Source organism: Arachis ipaensis, chromosome B09, assembly GCF_000816755.2.
Source record: "Arachis ipaensis cultivar K30076 chromosome B09, Araip1.1, whole genome shotgun sequence".
Lineage (NCBI taxonomy): Eukaryota > Viridiplantae > Streptophyta > Magnoliopsida > Fabales > Fabaceae > Arachis > Arachis ipaensis.
This window is the reverse complement of record NC_029793.2, coordinates 138,703,160-138,719,019: the sequence shown is the minus strand read 5'-3', so window position 1 is coordinate 138,719,019 and position 15,860 is coordinate 138,703,160. Positions and strand designations below refer to the sequence as shown.

The 15,860-nt window shown below is 34.7% G+C and overlaps 2 protein-coding genes across 2 annotated transcripts; both read left to right on the top strand.

Annotated features, from left to right (window-relative positions):
• On the top strand, positions 7-6,060 carry LOC107618365 (cellulose synthase A catalytic subunit 2 [UDP-forming]). Its single transcript, XM_016320402.2, has 14 exons — positions 7-243; positions 1,266-1,461; positions 1,562-1,797; positions 1,889-1,991; positions 2,090-2,276; positions 2,420-2,686; positions 2,759-3,104; positions 3,206-3,343; positions 3,444-3,569; positions 3,678-3,890; positions 3,985-4,255; positions 4,342-4,538; positions 4,611-4,961; positions 5,081-6,060. The coding sequence occupies exons 1-14, from the start codon at positions 163-165 to the stop codon at positions 5,663-5,665; spliced, it is 3,297 nt and encodes a 1,098-aa protein (XP_016175888.1). The 5' UTR covers positions 7-162; the 3' UTR covers positions 5,666-6,060.
• LOC107617981 (60S ribosomal protein L3-1) lies at positions 11,300-14,422 on the top strand. Its single transcript, XM_016319879.2, has 6 exons — positions 11,300-11,440; positions 11,629-11,723; positions 12,037-12,147; positions 12,612-12,916; positions 13,419-13,828; positions 13,921-14,422. The coding sequence occupies exons 2-6, from the start codon at positions 11,639-11,641 to the stop codon at positions 14,177-14,179; spliced, it is 1,170 nt and encodes a 389-aa protein (XP_016175365.1). The 5' UTR covers positions 11,300-11,440; positions 11,629-11,638; the 3' UTR covers positions 14,180-14,422.

Below are 15,860 nucleotides of genomic sequence, written 5' to 3'. Positions count from 1 at the left end.
TGGGGGTTGGGGGTGTGAGTTGAATGTAAAGTTGTGTTCTTTTGAGGTTTGTTGGAGATGGCAGAGGCTGAACAATGGAGTTTCTGAAGTGGGCCTCTCATTTTTCTGAAAGGTTCAGTACAGTTCGGTTCAGGTGGTGGTGAGTGGTGGTTTCAGCTTTCAATGGATACAAAGGGAAGATTAGTTGCAGGCTCACATAACAGGAATGAGTTTGTTCTTATCAATGCTGATGACACTGCAAGAGTGAGTATTCTCTTTCTTGCTTTCTTTCTTTATTGCCATTATTACCATGCTCTACTACTAAACTATATATGACACTGCAAGTTGTTGTTGCACCTTCATGCTCTTCAAAATGAGAGTTTTCTTTTTTCTTCTTGTGTTTGTTTGTAGTGGATTTCCATACTGAATTTTCAACCTGCTTTTACTTCTTGTGTGTTTTGTTTTATCATGCAGAATTTCTGAAAATATTAATTGATATTATGGAAAAATTTACATCCAGGTTCTTCCATTTGGCTTTTGGTATTTTTGCACTTTCTTATTGAAATAAACAGTGGAATTTTTTTATTTTCTTTTCTTTTCCAGTCTTCCTTTTTTCCAATTGGGTATATGAGGGTCAACTTGTTCCTCCCCCCTTGTTTCTTGTTCTTAATGTTTATTGTTATTAAAATATAAATAATAATTAAAATAAAAATGCAAACTTTATGATTGCCCATTTAATGAAAGGTTGCAGCTTTGATCAGAATTGAATACAATACCAAACAGTAGCAACATAAAAATCAAGCAATGCTCACAGGGATTTGTTGTAACGAAAAATAACAATAAAAAATTATTTCAGAACTCACCTGAAACTGGACACAAGAAATTAAGTGAAGAGAGATATAGAGAGAGTGAGTGTAGCAGTGAACTGCTGAATCAAAGAGGTTCTTTTAAGATGATGAAGAATTTGGTGCTTTTTTTTTTTTGTTGGTAAATGGATCCTCTATTTCATCTCAAATTACCAATTTCACCATATCCCCAACCAAAAACCAACGAAAAATTCAAAGCCTAACAAATGGTAAATATATTTATACAACTCTTTGTCATTTTAATTATTTATGCTTTAAATACATTGAACTTTTCTTCTTACTTTGATGTTGCATATATTGTGCACTGAAAATCATGTGCAACCTCCATTTCTGTTAGTGTACTATAACTATAAGTATACCGTCCAATTTCAATGACATATTGATTGAGGTTAATATTTGCTCATATGATATGATTCTCAGGTGAATGGAGTTACAGAATTGAGTGGACAAATTTGCCAGATCTGTGGGGATGAGATTGAGGTTACTGTGGATGGGGAACCCTTTGTTGCTTGCAATGAATGTGCATTCCCTGTGTGTAGGCCTTGCTATGAGTATGAAAGAAGAGAGGGTAACCAAGCTTGCCCTCAGTGCAAAACCAGATACAAACGAAGCAAGGGTGAGGTCCCAACCAATTTCTACTTTTATTTCTTTAACATAAGTAGTATGAATTGTGATATAGATGTTTGGCTAATAGTGCAACAAACCAATATCATTAGGTAGTCCTAGAGTTGAAGGTGATGAAGAAGAGGATGGTATTGATGATTTGGAGAATGAGTTTGACATTGGAAGCAATATCAAGCATGATCCTTGTCACATTGCTGAGGCAATGCTTGCGGCTCGCTTTAACGTTGCCCGGAATTCACAGTTGAATGCTTCTGGAATCACCACACCATCAGAGTTAGATGCAGCTTCTGTAGCTGCTGATATCCCTCTCCTGACTTATGGTCATGAGGTTAATTAATTTCCTTGTCTAATGTTTGTTCTTAAATTTGTTATGGCATTGCTGCTTCTAGTTGTCTAATCATGACTTATCTTCAATTAAGGATGTTGGGATTTCTGCTGAGAAGCATGCTCTCATTGTTCCTCCATTCATGCATCGTGGTAGACGGATTCATCCTATGCCTTTTCCTGATTCATCTATACCAGGTAAGTTGATTCATTTTGTTTTTGTTTTCTTTTTAAGCATGATGTTTAAGTTCTGTGCCTTCTTATTAACTTGTCCAATAATGCTGATGGCGATGCAGCTCAACCCAGACCGATGGATCCTAAAAAAGATTTGGCAGTTTATGGATATGGAAGTGTTGCATGGAAGGAACGGATGGAGGAGTGGAAGAAAAAACAGAATGAAAAAATTGAGGTGGTTCAGCACGAAATGGTTGATGATGATGGTGGGAAAAATGGTGATGAGTTTGATCATCCAGATTTGCCTAAGTAAGTGCTATTAGCCAACTTCTTATATTGAATGTTAAATTTATTTCAACTAATCTCAGAGACTCAGATTAGAATTGACTTCTTGAATCCAAGCTTGTTTATTATTTCCTTATTTTTTGCTTGATTTCAAATTGTGTGAACAGAATGGATGAAGGTAGACAGCCACTCTGGAGGAAGTTGCCAATTAGTCCAAGCAAGATAAATCCATATCGAATTATCATAATACTCCGAATCGCCGTTCTTGGCCTATTTTTCCATTATAGAATTCTCCATCCTGTTAATGATGCATATGCATTATGGATGACATCAGTAATATGTGAAATCTGGTTTGCTGTGTCATGGATTTTGGATCAGTTTCCAAAATGGTGCCCAATCGAGCGCGAAACATACCTCGACCGTTTATCACTTAGGTAGTTATCTTTTGTTGTAGTACTTCTCCTTGTGTGTAACAGTTCTATAACTAATTCTTTACACCTTAACAGATATGAGAAAGAAGGAAAGCCATCCGAATTAGCTGATATAGATGTATTTGTCAGTACAGTGGATCCAATGAAAGAGCCTCCACTTATCACTGCAAACACTGTTCTGTCCATTCTTGCCGTGGATTATCCGGTCGATAAAGTTGCATGCTATGTCTCAGATGATGGTGCAGCTATGCTTACATTTGAAGCGCTTTCAGAGACATCTGAATTCGCAAGGAAGTGGGTTCCATTCTGCAAGAAGTATAGCATTGAACCGCGGGCTCCTGAATGGTATTTTGCTCAGAAGGTTGACTATCTAAAAGACAAAGTGGATGCAACCTTTGTCAAGGAGCGTCGCGCTATTAAGGTTTGCAGCTGTTATTGCTGTGCCATTTTAAAATTTAGATTGTTGAAGCAACTCTACTTTAATAGTTTATTTGTTTGGCTTTTCAACTTTGTTGGCAACAGAGGGAGTATGAAGAATTCAAAGTGCGGATTAATGCATTGGTTGCAATGGCACAGAAGGTGCCGGAGGATGGCTGGACAATGCAAGATGGAACTCCATGGCCCGGAAACAATGTCAGAGATCATCCTGGGATGATACAGGTTAGTAGTACTTAGTAGTATCATGCAGCAAAATTTTGTTCCTGAGTCCAGATTGTGAAAGCTGTGTCCTCGTGTTGTTTACTTGTGATGCACTCAACAGGTTTTCCTAGGCCAAAACGGTGTTCGTGATATCGAAGGAAACGAGTTACCTCAACTAGTTTACGTGTCTCGCGAGAAAAGACCTGGATTTGAACACCACAAAAAAGCTGGTGCTATGAATGCCTTGGTAGAGACTCTTGTTCAGTTGTTCCTCTATTTCTCTTGAACATTTTAGATTTACTTGCATCTCTCTATTTACCTAATTATCTGTTAAATGTGGTGGTTGATTATCAAGATACGAGTTTCAGCTGTCATATCAAATGCTCCCTACCTACTGAATGTTGATTGTGATCACTACATAAACAATAGTAAGGCACTTCGTGAAGCCATGTGCTTCATGATGGATCCTACATCAGGGAAAAAGATATGCTATGTACAATTTCCTCAAAGATTTGATGGGATCGATCGTCATGATAGATACTCAAATCGCAATGTTGTGTTCTTTGATGTAAGTAGGAATTTGTCCATGTTTTCCTGTGCTTACTTGCATTTGTATTGTGCTTTGGATGAAAAGTTAATCTTCGTTTCGATATGTCGTGTAGATTAACATGAAAGGTTTAGATGGCATCCAAGGACCAATTTATGTTGGAACTGGATGTGTCTTCCGGCGGCAGGCGCTTTATGGATACGATGCCCCTGTTAAGAAGAAACCGCCGACGAAGACTTGTAACTGTTGGCCTAGATGGTGCTGCTTGTGCTGTGGATCTAGGAAGAAGAATAGGAAAGTGAAATCAAGTGCTAAAAAGAAGATAAAGAGTAAGGATGGTACAAAGCAAATACATGCACTAGAAAACATTGAAGAGGGAATTGAAGGTATGGGATACCCCAAATTGCTAATGCCTTTTAACTTGATGGAATTGTAATGAGAATTTGTTTTTCTGTCGAAATCCCAATGGCAGGTATAGATAGTGAAAAGTCATCACTGATGTCGCAACTAAAATTTGAGAAAAAGTTTGGTCAATCACCTGTTTTCATAACTTCAACACTTATGGAAGATGGAGGTGTTCTAAAAGGAGCAAGTTCTACATCACTCTTGAAAGAAGCCATCCATGTGATTAGTTGTGGTTATGAAGATAAGACTGAGTGGGGAAAAGAGGTATGCTGCGACGCTTAAAAGCTGCGGTTCAATAAGTATTTCTATCTGTGCTAACTTCCGGTTATCTTTCAGGTTGGATGGATATATGGTTCTGTTACAGAGGATATTCTAACAGGTTTCAAGATGCATTGTCATGGTTGGAGATCTGTGTACTGCATGCCGAAAAGGCCTGCTTTTAAGGGCTCGGCTCCTATAAATCTCTCAGACCGTCTGCACCAGGTTCTCCGTTGGGCTCTTGGTTCTGTTGAGATCATGTTGAGTAGGCACTGTCCTATATGGTATGGATATGGTTGCGGCTTGAAATGGCTGGAGCGCTTTTCTTACATTAACTCTGTCGTCTACCCTTTGACTTCGATTCCCTTAATTGCCTATTGCACCTTGCCAGCAGTCTGTCTCCTCACTGGGAAGTTCATAGTCCCTGAGGTATGATCAAAAGTATTATTTTATTTTTTATAAGCTTCAGATTAAGTAGAAGTAGTATGTTGATGTTTTTGTGTGCATTGTGTAGAGCACTAACTAATGCTTCATTTTCTTATGAACAGATTAGCAACTATGCTAGTATCATTTTCATGTCCCTCTTCATCTCTATAGCTGCAACCGGCATCCTTGAAATGCAATGGGGAGGTGTTGGAATACATGATTGGTGGAGGAATGAACAATTTTGGGTCATTGGTGGTGCATCCTCGCACCTCTTCGCTCTCTTTCAAGGTTTGCTAAAGGTTCTGGCTGGAGTTAACACAAACTTCACAGTCACATCCAAAGCTGCGGACGACGGAGAATTCGCCGAACTTTACATCTTCAAGTGGACATCATTGTTGATCCCTCCTTTGACCTTGCTCATCATAAACATAATAGGAGTCATTGTAGGTGTCTCAGATGCAATAAACAATGGATATGATTCATGGGGTCCCCTTTTTGGTAAGCTATTTTTTGCTCTATGGGTCATTCTCCATCTCTATCCATTCCTCAAGGGAGTTATGGGAAAGCATGAAGGTGTTCCTACCATCATTCTGGTATGGGCTATTCTTCTTGCTTCAATCTTCTCACTACTTTGGGTAAGGATCAACCCATTTTTGTCAAAAAGTGACATTGTATTGGAACTTTGTGGGTTGAATTGTGATGATTAAATGAAGGCATAGATGGTTTGATATTTTTTTGTAATGAAACTGTCTACAATATGCATAAAGTTTTGGGCAAATACATTCCTTCATGCATTAGAGTCTACTCTTGGATATAAACGTGGAGGGTGTAAGTAGATACAAAAAGCTATGGTTTAGCACATAAAACATTTGATTGAGTTTTATTTTATTTTTTTTAAATTTTTTCACACTTGTTCATTCTATGAGTTTAGAAGATTGAATGTGAGATGAGTTGAGTGATTATGGTAGAGGAGCTAATGTTATTGTAATTATATAGTTTCCTTCTGAATAAGGGATCTCAAATTTGTAATATTTTTCCATTTGTTTTGAATCCCTCCTTAAAAGGGAAAAGAAATGGGATCAACAGTGTGGTATCGTTCTCACTATTGAATTATTAATTTGATGTCATTTTTATCTTAGCATAATTTGATGTTACCATATACTTCTCTGTTATATGTGAGTATGTGACTATACAATATCCAATAATTACTTAAAGTAAGAATCCTTCTGTGACTTTCTCATTGTTATATATTGAATGCTCCCAAAAGAATGAGAAAAAGGGTGTTGAATGATTTAATGGCCACCTATAACCAAATATGTGTGCAAACAAATTTCTTAATTTCTTTATATTATTATTTTTCTTTTTCTTTCTAAAAGGCATGTAGAACAGCATTAATCTCGTGAAAAGAGGATCTAAAGGGAAACTATACCAATGTCTTGTGAAAGCTAAACCTAAGTTTGTACCTTGTACTAGATTATGATCAAACAATATTCTATATAAATTTTATATTTGATAAAAGCATTCCTCAACATAAATGCAAGAAAAGGTCTGAAAGCATATTAAAAAAGATACCAGACACATAAGTGTTTCTCTCAAGTCTCAACATAAACATTACCCAAGTTTCCAAGAACATAAGAAAATAAAACACTAAATACTTAGTTTTCAACTTAAACACATGTTAGATTACCACTGAAATCACATAATTCACTCCTGATGAATTTCTTGTAAACTCTGCTTCTTAGGACTTGTGCCTTTTGATATGAACATTCCATCTTGCTCCTTCTCCATCCTTTGCATGTTTTCTTTCACATCACAAGATTCAAAGGTCAAACTAGTTTTAGTCTGAAATCCTTTGGATTGTTGTAGATTCAAGGGTCTTGGAAGGAAAGCCATAGATTCACTTTGAACTTCTCTGAAATCCTTTGGTAGTAATTCTAATTCCATCTTCCCTTGATCTATATCTGCATCTCCATAATGTCTATGAATCAAGATTTGTAACTGAGTTATTATCAAACAAGTACACTAAAGAATCAAGACATCACCATGATCAACAAAAATATTTTCATCCTGCTTGTGATGAAGTTCTCCTTTCACATAATTGTCCTGCGAGGAAACTTGTAGTACAAGATTCACATTATTTTTGACACTGTCATAAAGCGGTACAGGCAAAACCTCATTGGTGTTATCAAAATTCTCCAATTTTTCAATCACCATAGAAGCTTCATGGGGTTTGGTGAAGAAACCAATGGAATCCACTGGATCTGCACCTGGACATGGTTCTTGTGATGATGGCAAGATCCCCTCACAAGTATCTGCATGTGTAGATGTTAGCCCAAAATATTAATATACAACACAAATTTCGACAATTTTGGTCTAAAAGTCCAAGAAACTAGAGAATTGGTCTTATAATATATGATGAAACCATTTGATTAAAACTGAAAACTAGTACTTGATGTAAAAGCTGGAGTAACAAAAATGTTGATTTTGCATCAAGAAACCATTTGTTCATCAATATTAGATTATTACTACTTACTGGTTGATTCTTGAGGCATATTTCTGTTATACTGTTTTTCAGCTTCATCTCCACCCTTTCTAGTTTCATTAACATTGTCACAATTATGAAGAACTCTACTATTGTCATCCAACTTGGCAACTTCTTCCACAACTAAATCCTTAGCATATTCCACTGAAGCAACCTTTGCAAGATCAACATTGTTCATGTCACAAGCTCCAGCATCCTCATCTCTTGGTGAATCTGGGATCGTTGAATTCCTTTGAGACTCCAACCCTTTAATCTCTGAATTTTTGTGGTGCTTGGGAGAATAACCAATTGTTTGTTCTGAATCTGTGCTTGCACTTCTTTTAAGTGAAGATATAACATTCACTTCACTTGCATCTGCTTGATTGGTAGCATTGTGTAGCAACCAAGATTTGAAAGATTATAAATTCATTGCTATATATATAATTAAGTGCGTTAATGACATTGTTCTATTGGAAGATTATAATTACAATACCTGAAGTAGTCACTTTGTGATGATCATTATCATGATGGCTTGAATTCAGCTTATTAGTCTCCACATCTGACATGTTCGGGCATGCCCCAAAGTCTTCTTTTTCCTGTGTTTAAATTCAATACGAAAAATCTTTTACACTTTCAATGCATTAAAATTGCTATTATATTATTAATTCATATATCTCAAACAAAAATATGGATTTAGATCTTCTGATGTTACACTACACACTAATATGAAATTTATGTTTAGAGAGAACAACCATGATTTTGATCATCCTAACATATAGCATGCATGTAAATTGACCTTGAGAATGGAAGAGAGTCTATGTGCCATTTCTAGGTTCTTTAGATTTGCAGGGATGCCATGTTTCTTGCACAAAGATTGCAGTTGCTTCCGCTTCATAGCATGAAGATCCATGTCTGCTCTCTACTTTCAAGTTTCAACCAAACAACACACTAACTAGTGCAATAAAGCAACTGCACAAAAATCATGACTTACACTAACTAGCAGTTATTTTATATTTTATATTTTATATTTTTTTTTTCCTGGAAGCTGAAGTTACACTAAATGCGAAAAGAATTTCGTGCTACATGGGTTGGTTAATGAGGACCAACCATGAAAGAAAAAAATAACTGCCTTCATCATATATGTATTTTTTTAAACAAAAAGTTTGTTCATTGGAAAAAGAATATTTTGCCTATCAAAATCAGAAATATTTTAATTTTTTTACAAATAAATATATTTTAATTAAGGGTAAAAAGACTCCATATAAACTTAGAGCCCGTTTGGGAACGCATAAAAGTTACTTTTTTTGACTTTTGAATTATGAAAAGTTACGATAAGCGTGTTTGGGACTATTTTTAAGAAGAGCTTTTAACTTTCTGAAAAGTTAATTTATAGCTTTTGGAAGAAGTAAAAATAGATGACTTTCTCCTTTTTGATAAGTCATTTTATCACTTCCGTGAAAAAAAATTGATTTCAAAACAAAAAAAATTTACTTTCGTTCTTGATTTTGTGGAAAAATGTTTCCTGTTTCTGCTGGAAATACTGGCCATCCACCACCATTTTCACTCAAGGTTCCATCTTCTAGAAGCACTGGCCTTCCACCATCATGCTCACGCAATATTCCATCTACTGGAAGTGTTGGCCTTCCACCACCATTTTCACGCAATGATTCATCTGTTGAAAGTATTGACCCTTCACCACCATCTTCTGTTCCATCTGAACCAGCATATATTTCTTCCAGGTATTTTTTTTTTATCATTTTATCATTCTATTTTTATTATTAAATTTGTATTGAATATTTTGTATGCTATGAAATCTCAGTTTTAATTTTATTTTTTTATATGTGATTTTAATTTTATTTTTTTTATATGTGATTTTATTTTTATACAACTTGCTATTATTTTTATAATTAGTTTTATAATTTTCTTTTTTTTTTTATGTTCTTCCCCAACAAATTCATGAAAGTGGCAAGTCCGAAAGAAAATTTAAAGCTGATTGGAATGAATTATTGGTGCTTGTATGGCTTTACACAATTTTATTCGACGGAATGACACAAGCGATGAACAATTTGAAGAATTCTATGAAAATTTTGATCTTATGGGTGAAGGTGAAGGTGAAGTAGAAGAACCAGTTTATAATGATATTACGTGGGAAGAACCGAATGCTGAAAGTACTAGAAAAATGGAACTAATTAGAGAACAAATAAAGAATCAATTGCCTGATCGATTGTAATTTTAGTGATTTGATTATGTAAAATTAACCTTCAATAATGGAAAGTATTTGTTATTATCGTTATTTTAATATCCATTCTCTTATGTTAAAAAAATTGTATTTTTTGAGTTATTTATCCAAACACTATAGTTAAAAATCCAAACACAAAATAACTTATTTATAAGCTACTATTAATAAAAGTCCTTATACTTTAAGCTCCTTTTTCAAAAGAACTTATTTAAGTTATTTATCCAAACTGGGCCTTAGGGTAAAAATAACGATAAAAAAATTTACTTTTTAACATAAATTATTTTCAGGGTCCTTTTAGGCATAAATTGTTTAGGTTTTGTTAGGTGGGAAATGACTTTTGTGAACAATTGACTATAGAATTGACCTAATAAAATAAAAAAACACTCAACTCCAAATTACCTCCTAAACTCTAATATTAGGATAACTATCTGCACATCTAGTGAACATCCAGCCATTGTTAAGTGTATGAATAAATCGAATCAAAAGAAATAACCATCCAATTAAGAATCAACATAATCAACCATCCGCATACCTATTGAATTGAACATATGTGAGAATAAAAGAAGGATAAGAATAATTTTAGGAAGTAAAATAAATGAGTTCTAATAGGAGAGAACTCAAAATGTTTAGTAAGGAGTATTTTTGTCAGAAAATTTTATTCTTATTCGTTGAAGTTATAGCATAGAGATACTATATATACGTCTCTAAAATTATAATTGAAGATAATAACAATAACAATATCCTTATTCACATCATCTTATAGAGCTAGTTAGAAGAAATCTTTCATATTGTTTTTCCTCTTTACAAAATATATAGCGAGCGCATTATTGTGAGTAGTATTCAATTTCATATTACTTTGTATTTATTAGAAGTCAAAATTCCGCTCTAGACTCAACAATATCCGACATATCCATTATTCACATTGTTTAGTATTTTCATTGTCTACTATACTCTTCCAAATTTTTTTCCCCAGGATATCCCCCAACCTAACAGGCCAATGACTAATTCGTCGCAGATCTGAGCTCCATTTAAGGGTCTCCTAGCCAATTTTTTAGTCCTTATAAAATATTCGTTTCAACTCCATATGTTAAGTACCTATGATGGATGGACACTGACACATGGACACGATACGACACCGAATATGCCGACATACGAATTTTAAAATCTTATAAGATACAGAGACATTCATATTAATTTTTTAATGTTTTATTTTAGTTATATAAAATATTAAAATTTTTTATTTTAATAAATAATAATATATATTATTTTTAAATTTACTTTAAGAATATATATTAAGAATAAGACTGACAATGATGGTATTTAAGTATGTATAAGTATATCCGGAGAAGAATTTTTTATATTTTATTAAAAAGGTTTAATATAGCAGACATGCTTATTGGTCTATTGGATGAGTGTTGATGAATGTTAATGTTTGAAATGTGACACTGCAATTCAACGATTCTTTATAAGTTAGTACTTAGCGCAGCGGAAATAATGGATTTTCAATTTTTAACCGAAATCTTTTTTTTTTGGCATTGTAAATATAATCGTGTAAAATAATTCATGTGAAGGCCCAAAAATGAAATGAAGTATGGATCCGGCCCATAAAAATTAGGCTTAAAAATTATAGTTAAAGAAGTTGACGTTATATAACGACGCAAAGGCGCTAGGGTTTTAGCCCTCATTGCTTTTCAGCTTGGCACACCACTCTCGCCGCTGCAGGTTCTCTCTTCTCTCTCTTCCTCTTCTCACCTCCATTCCGCATTATTGTTCCTTCTAGATAACCATGTGAATGACTTGTTTCATGATTGTTTCATTGAAATAGTTGAGGTTTTTCAAATTTTTTTTGTTCTCATTTCCCAGCTAAATTACCTTCATTTTGACATGTGTTTGTGTTGTTGATCTTGAAGGAGGTGAAGGATGTCTCACAGGAAGTTCGAGCACCCAAGACACGGTTCTCTGGGATTTCTCCCGAGGAAGCGTGCTGCTCGTCACAGAGGAAAAGGTATTTTTTGTTTCTCAAATTGTTGTATAATGATATTCTGAATATGAAATTCCACGATCTGTTACCCTGGATATGTTTTTCTTGAACTCATTTATATATATTACTTGTCATTGTTATGGCCATTTTTTTCAATAAGAATATTTAGATGATGTATTGTTATGTTGGTTTGTCAATTCGCATGAGAAGATGGGTTGTATGTACATTTGCTGGTGTTAAGGGTTTTCACTTTTTTATTTTTTACTTTTGAATAGTACTTATTAAGAATATGGATATAACAATTCTGACTTGTTACATTGTAATTTGATTCATGCAGTGAAGGCATTCCCCAAGGATGACCCGTCAAAGTCCCCCAAGCTTACTGCTTTCTTGGGTTACAAGGCTGGTATGACCCACATTGTTCGAGAGGTCGAGAAACCAGGATCCAGTGAGTCACTTATTTACTCGTGTTTCATGCTACATAGCAGGGCATGGTACATTTTCTTAATTGTTATTGGTGAAATGGTTCACCAGGTTTATAGCTGCTGAAAGATTAAATGAGTATTTTTGCTTGTATAAAAATCAGGGTTTCTGGTTATATTATAATTTCTCAAATTATTGAGGAGACTGTTTCTTGAGATATCTATTGTTTGGAAAATAGTGTTTTCTGTCCTACCTTATATCGTAAAAAAATTTGAGCAGTTGCCAAACCATTAAGCATGTCCATTTTTTAAATTTATTTTGGTGTTTCTCACTTGTTTTTGTTAAATTATGAATTTATGATTGAACTTTGCTATTATTGTTCCCCTGCAATCCAATCAGCTGTATTAAACCTTCATTTATGTGGTTTCTATTTATCATTATGATTTCCTTTTTTCCAAATATTTTTTGACTTGTTTACTTTAACATCAGAGCTTCACAAGAAGGAGACTTGTGAGCCAGTTACAATTATCGAGACCCCTCCAATGGTTATCGTTGGAGTTGTGGGTTATGTGAAAACTCCAAGGGGTCTGAGGACCTTGAACACTGTATGGGCTCAGCATTTGAGTGAGGAGATCAAGCGTAGGTTTTACAAGAACTGGTGCAAGTCCAAGAAGAAGGCATTCACCAAGTACTCAAAGCAGTATGAATCTGAAGATGGAAAGAAGAGCATTGAATCACAGCTTGAGAAGATCAAGAAGTATGCAACTGTTGTCCGTGTTTTGGCTCACACTCAGGTACTTGATGACCCATCTCAAAGTAATTTATAATTTTCTTTATGAAGTGTCTTTATTTAGTCAGATGTATGAATACACATACATTCACAATTGTATATATTATCAACTGCCATTTGTTTCCTTTTTGGAATGAGAATGATGAACTCCTGTGCTAATGCAGTACCAAGGAATTTGGTGCAATGAGCAGCACTTTCCACACGAGATTTCTGACTCTCATTGTTTCTAATCTCTTTATGGTCCCTTTTTTTTGTTATTAGGAATAGAATGCATTGAAGATAGTAGGATAAAACACATTTTGGTTAAATGCTTAACCAATGTTTTTTGAATTCTGCATCATCTGTACTGAATGCTTATAATTATCGTTTGGCAAATACTTTGGTACATGATATTCCTTTTATTTTGAAATAGTATTTTGTTGATTGATGTCCAAATCCATAATAATGGTTTTTAACTGATTTGAGCTTAGATATATTATTAACATGCGGCTTTTTTATTTTTCCAGATCAGAAAAATGAAGGGTTTGAAGCAGAAGAAGGCCCATATCATGGAGATCCAAGTCAACGGTGGCACTATTGCCCAGAAGGTGGACTTTGCCTATGGTTTCTTTGAGAAACAGGTTCCTATTGATGCTGTGTTCCAGAAGGATGAGATGATTGACATCATTGGTGTCACAAAAGGTAAGGGTTATGAAGGTGTTGTGACCCGTTGGGGTGTGACTCGTCTTCCCCGCAAGACTCACAGGGGTTTGAGGAAGGTGGCTTGTATTGGTGCTTGGCATCCTGCTAGGGTATCCTTCACTGTTGCCAGGGCTGGTCAGAACGGATACCACCACAGAACTGAGTTGAACAAGAAGATTTACAAGCTTGGCAAAGCTGGAACTGAGTCTCACACTGGTGATACCGAGTTTGACAGGTGAGTGACTTATCTGTTTTCTTAATCTGTTGTGGTATACATAAAATTTTAAAAGTTGAAACCATAACCAATTGACTTTGTTTCTGTGGCAGAACTGATAAGGACATTACTCCCATGGGTGGCTTCCCGCACTACGGTGTTGTTAAGGATGATTATCTCATGGTCAAGGGTTGCACAGTTGGTCCAAAGAAAAGGGTTATTACATTGCGCCAATCCCTCCTCAAGCAGACTTCCCGTGTTGCCCTGGAGGAGATCAAGCTCAAGTTCATCGACACCTCCTCAAAGTTTGGACATGGTCGCTTCCAGACAACACAAGAGAAGCAAAAGTTCTTTGGACGCCTCAAGGCATAATTATGCTGAATGGATGGAAATGCTTCAAGTTAGATTTATATTTTGCCTTACTATCTTTCATAAACTTTGTAGTGTTTTATTTTCATATTTGTAATTCGTGGATCCTTTGCTAGGTGAGTTCCTCATTTTGGCCAAACTATTGTTTCAAAGCAGAGACGGTACTCCAAATTTTGGTTATTTTATGGTTTGTACTTGCAATTTTAATAGTTTGATTATATTTTTAGTAGCTTGGATTGTTCTATCTAGGTCGATATTTCATGGTAGATTTTGTTTAAAGTCGAAATGTTTGAAGAGCATTGAAGGCTGGTTTTTCAACCTTAACCACTATTTACAAGGGCAATTTTTTATTCGGGCTTTAAAAGGTTAAATAAACTTCATGTTGTATCTTTCTGATTTGTCAAAATTTGTTTTACATGTTGATTTGCCTGTTTGCTACTTACTAATGTTAGTTTTGTGTATGTATAATCACCTTTCAATTCCAAAGGACGCTTTAGTTATTTTAACAATGCTCTACAATCAGCCGAATAATTGAGATTCTCTAGATTGGAAGTTAAATTTGAATCCTGTACAACAAAATGTTTCATGTGAATTAATTTTTCCAATATACAGAATATAAAATTCAAGATGTTGACACAAATCTAAAAGGAATGTATGTAGAATCATACTTAAATTAGTCGTATGTTGTCCCGTTGTTAATTTGTTCGTTTCTCTTACAAGCCTTTTCCAAACATATATAAAAAAAATACGTTTACCACTGTAAACCTGCTTACTTTTTATACTGCCTTTTCTTTTGGTACATTGGAAGGAGGAAGCAATGCAGTTTAAGCTTAATCTCATGCATACAAATTTTGAACTCAAGTAATTAATTCAAATTAAAAAAAAAAACAATATTTGAGTGACAGGTTGATTAGGACATTAGGTGGACCAACTCTTATTAAGGCCGTGGGAAAATCATCAAATATGCTCTCAGACAAAAAGTGTTTTTGGATTTTGTTATTGATAAAAATATTTTTAAATAATTTAAAAACATGTAAAAAATGACCAATTGTGATCAAAGCTTGTTTTATTAATGGAAAAACGTGACCTAACTTACTTGTTAATGTTAGAGTTTTATTTATTGTATAAAAAGTTCTATTTAGTACATTATTCTTTTCTCATAACGTAGAACGTCTCAATTTACGTAAATAAACATTTTTTTTATCTTTTTAAACAATTTAAAGACATTTTTGTTGATAATAAAATTTAGGAGCATTTTTGTCGAAGACAAGTAATTTGGATGCATTTTGGTAGTTTACCCTAAGATCTTACAGTGTGTTTAGATGGTGTACGTGTATATGAGAGACACACACAACAACACGTGTATTATTTGTTTTGTAAGACACAAATTTAAAAGAGACACGGTTACACATAACTACCCACAGAAAATCTGTATTTTGTGTCTGGCCAGAATGAAGAGACACGGATATTTGGTTTGAGATACATATCAAAATTCCAAAATTACCCAACTCACATTAATGTTCTTTTTTCTCTTCTCCTCTCTCCCTCCTCTAACCTCCATTGTTACATCTCAACTCCTCCTCCAAATATATTACATCCTCATCCTCCACCATCCCAGATCCATCAAGTAGTTATGCTTCCGAAGCACTCTCTCTCTCTCTCTCTCTCTCTCTCTCTCTCTCTC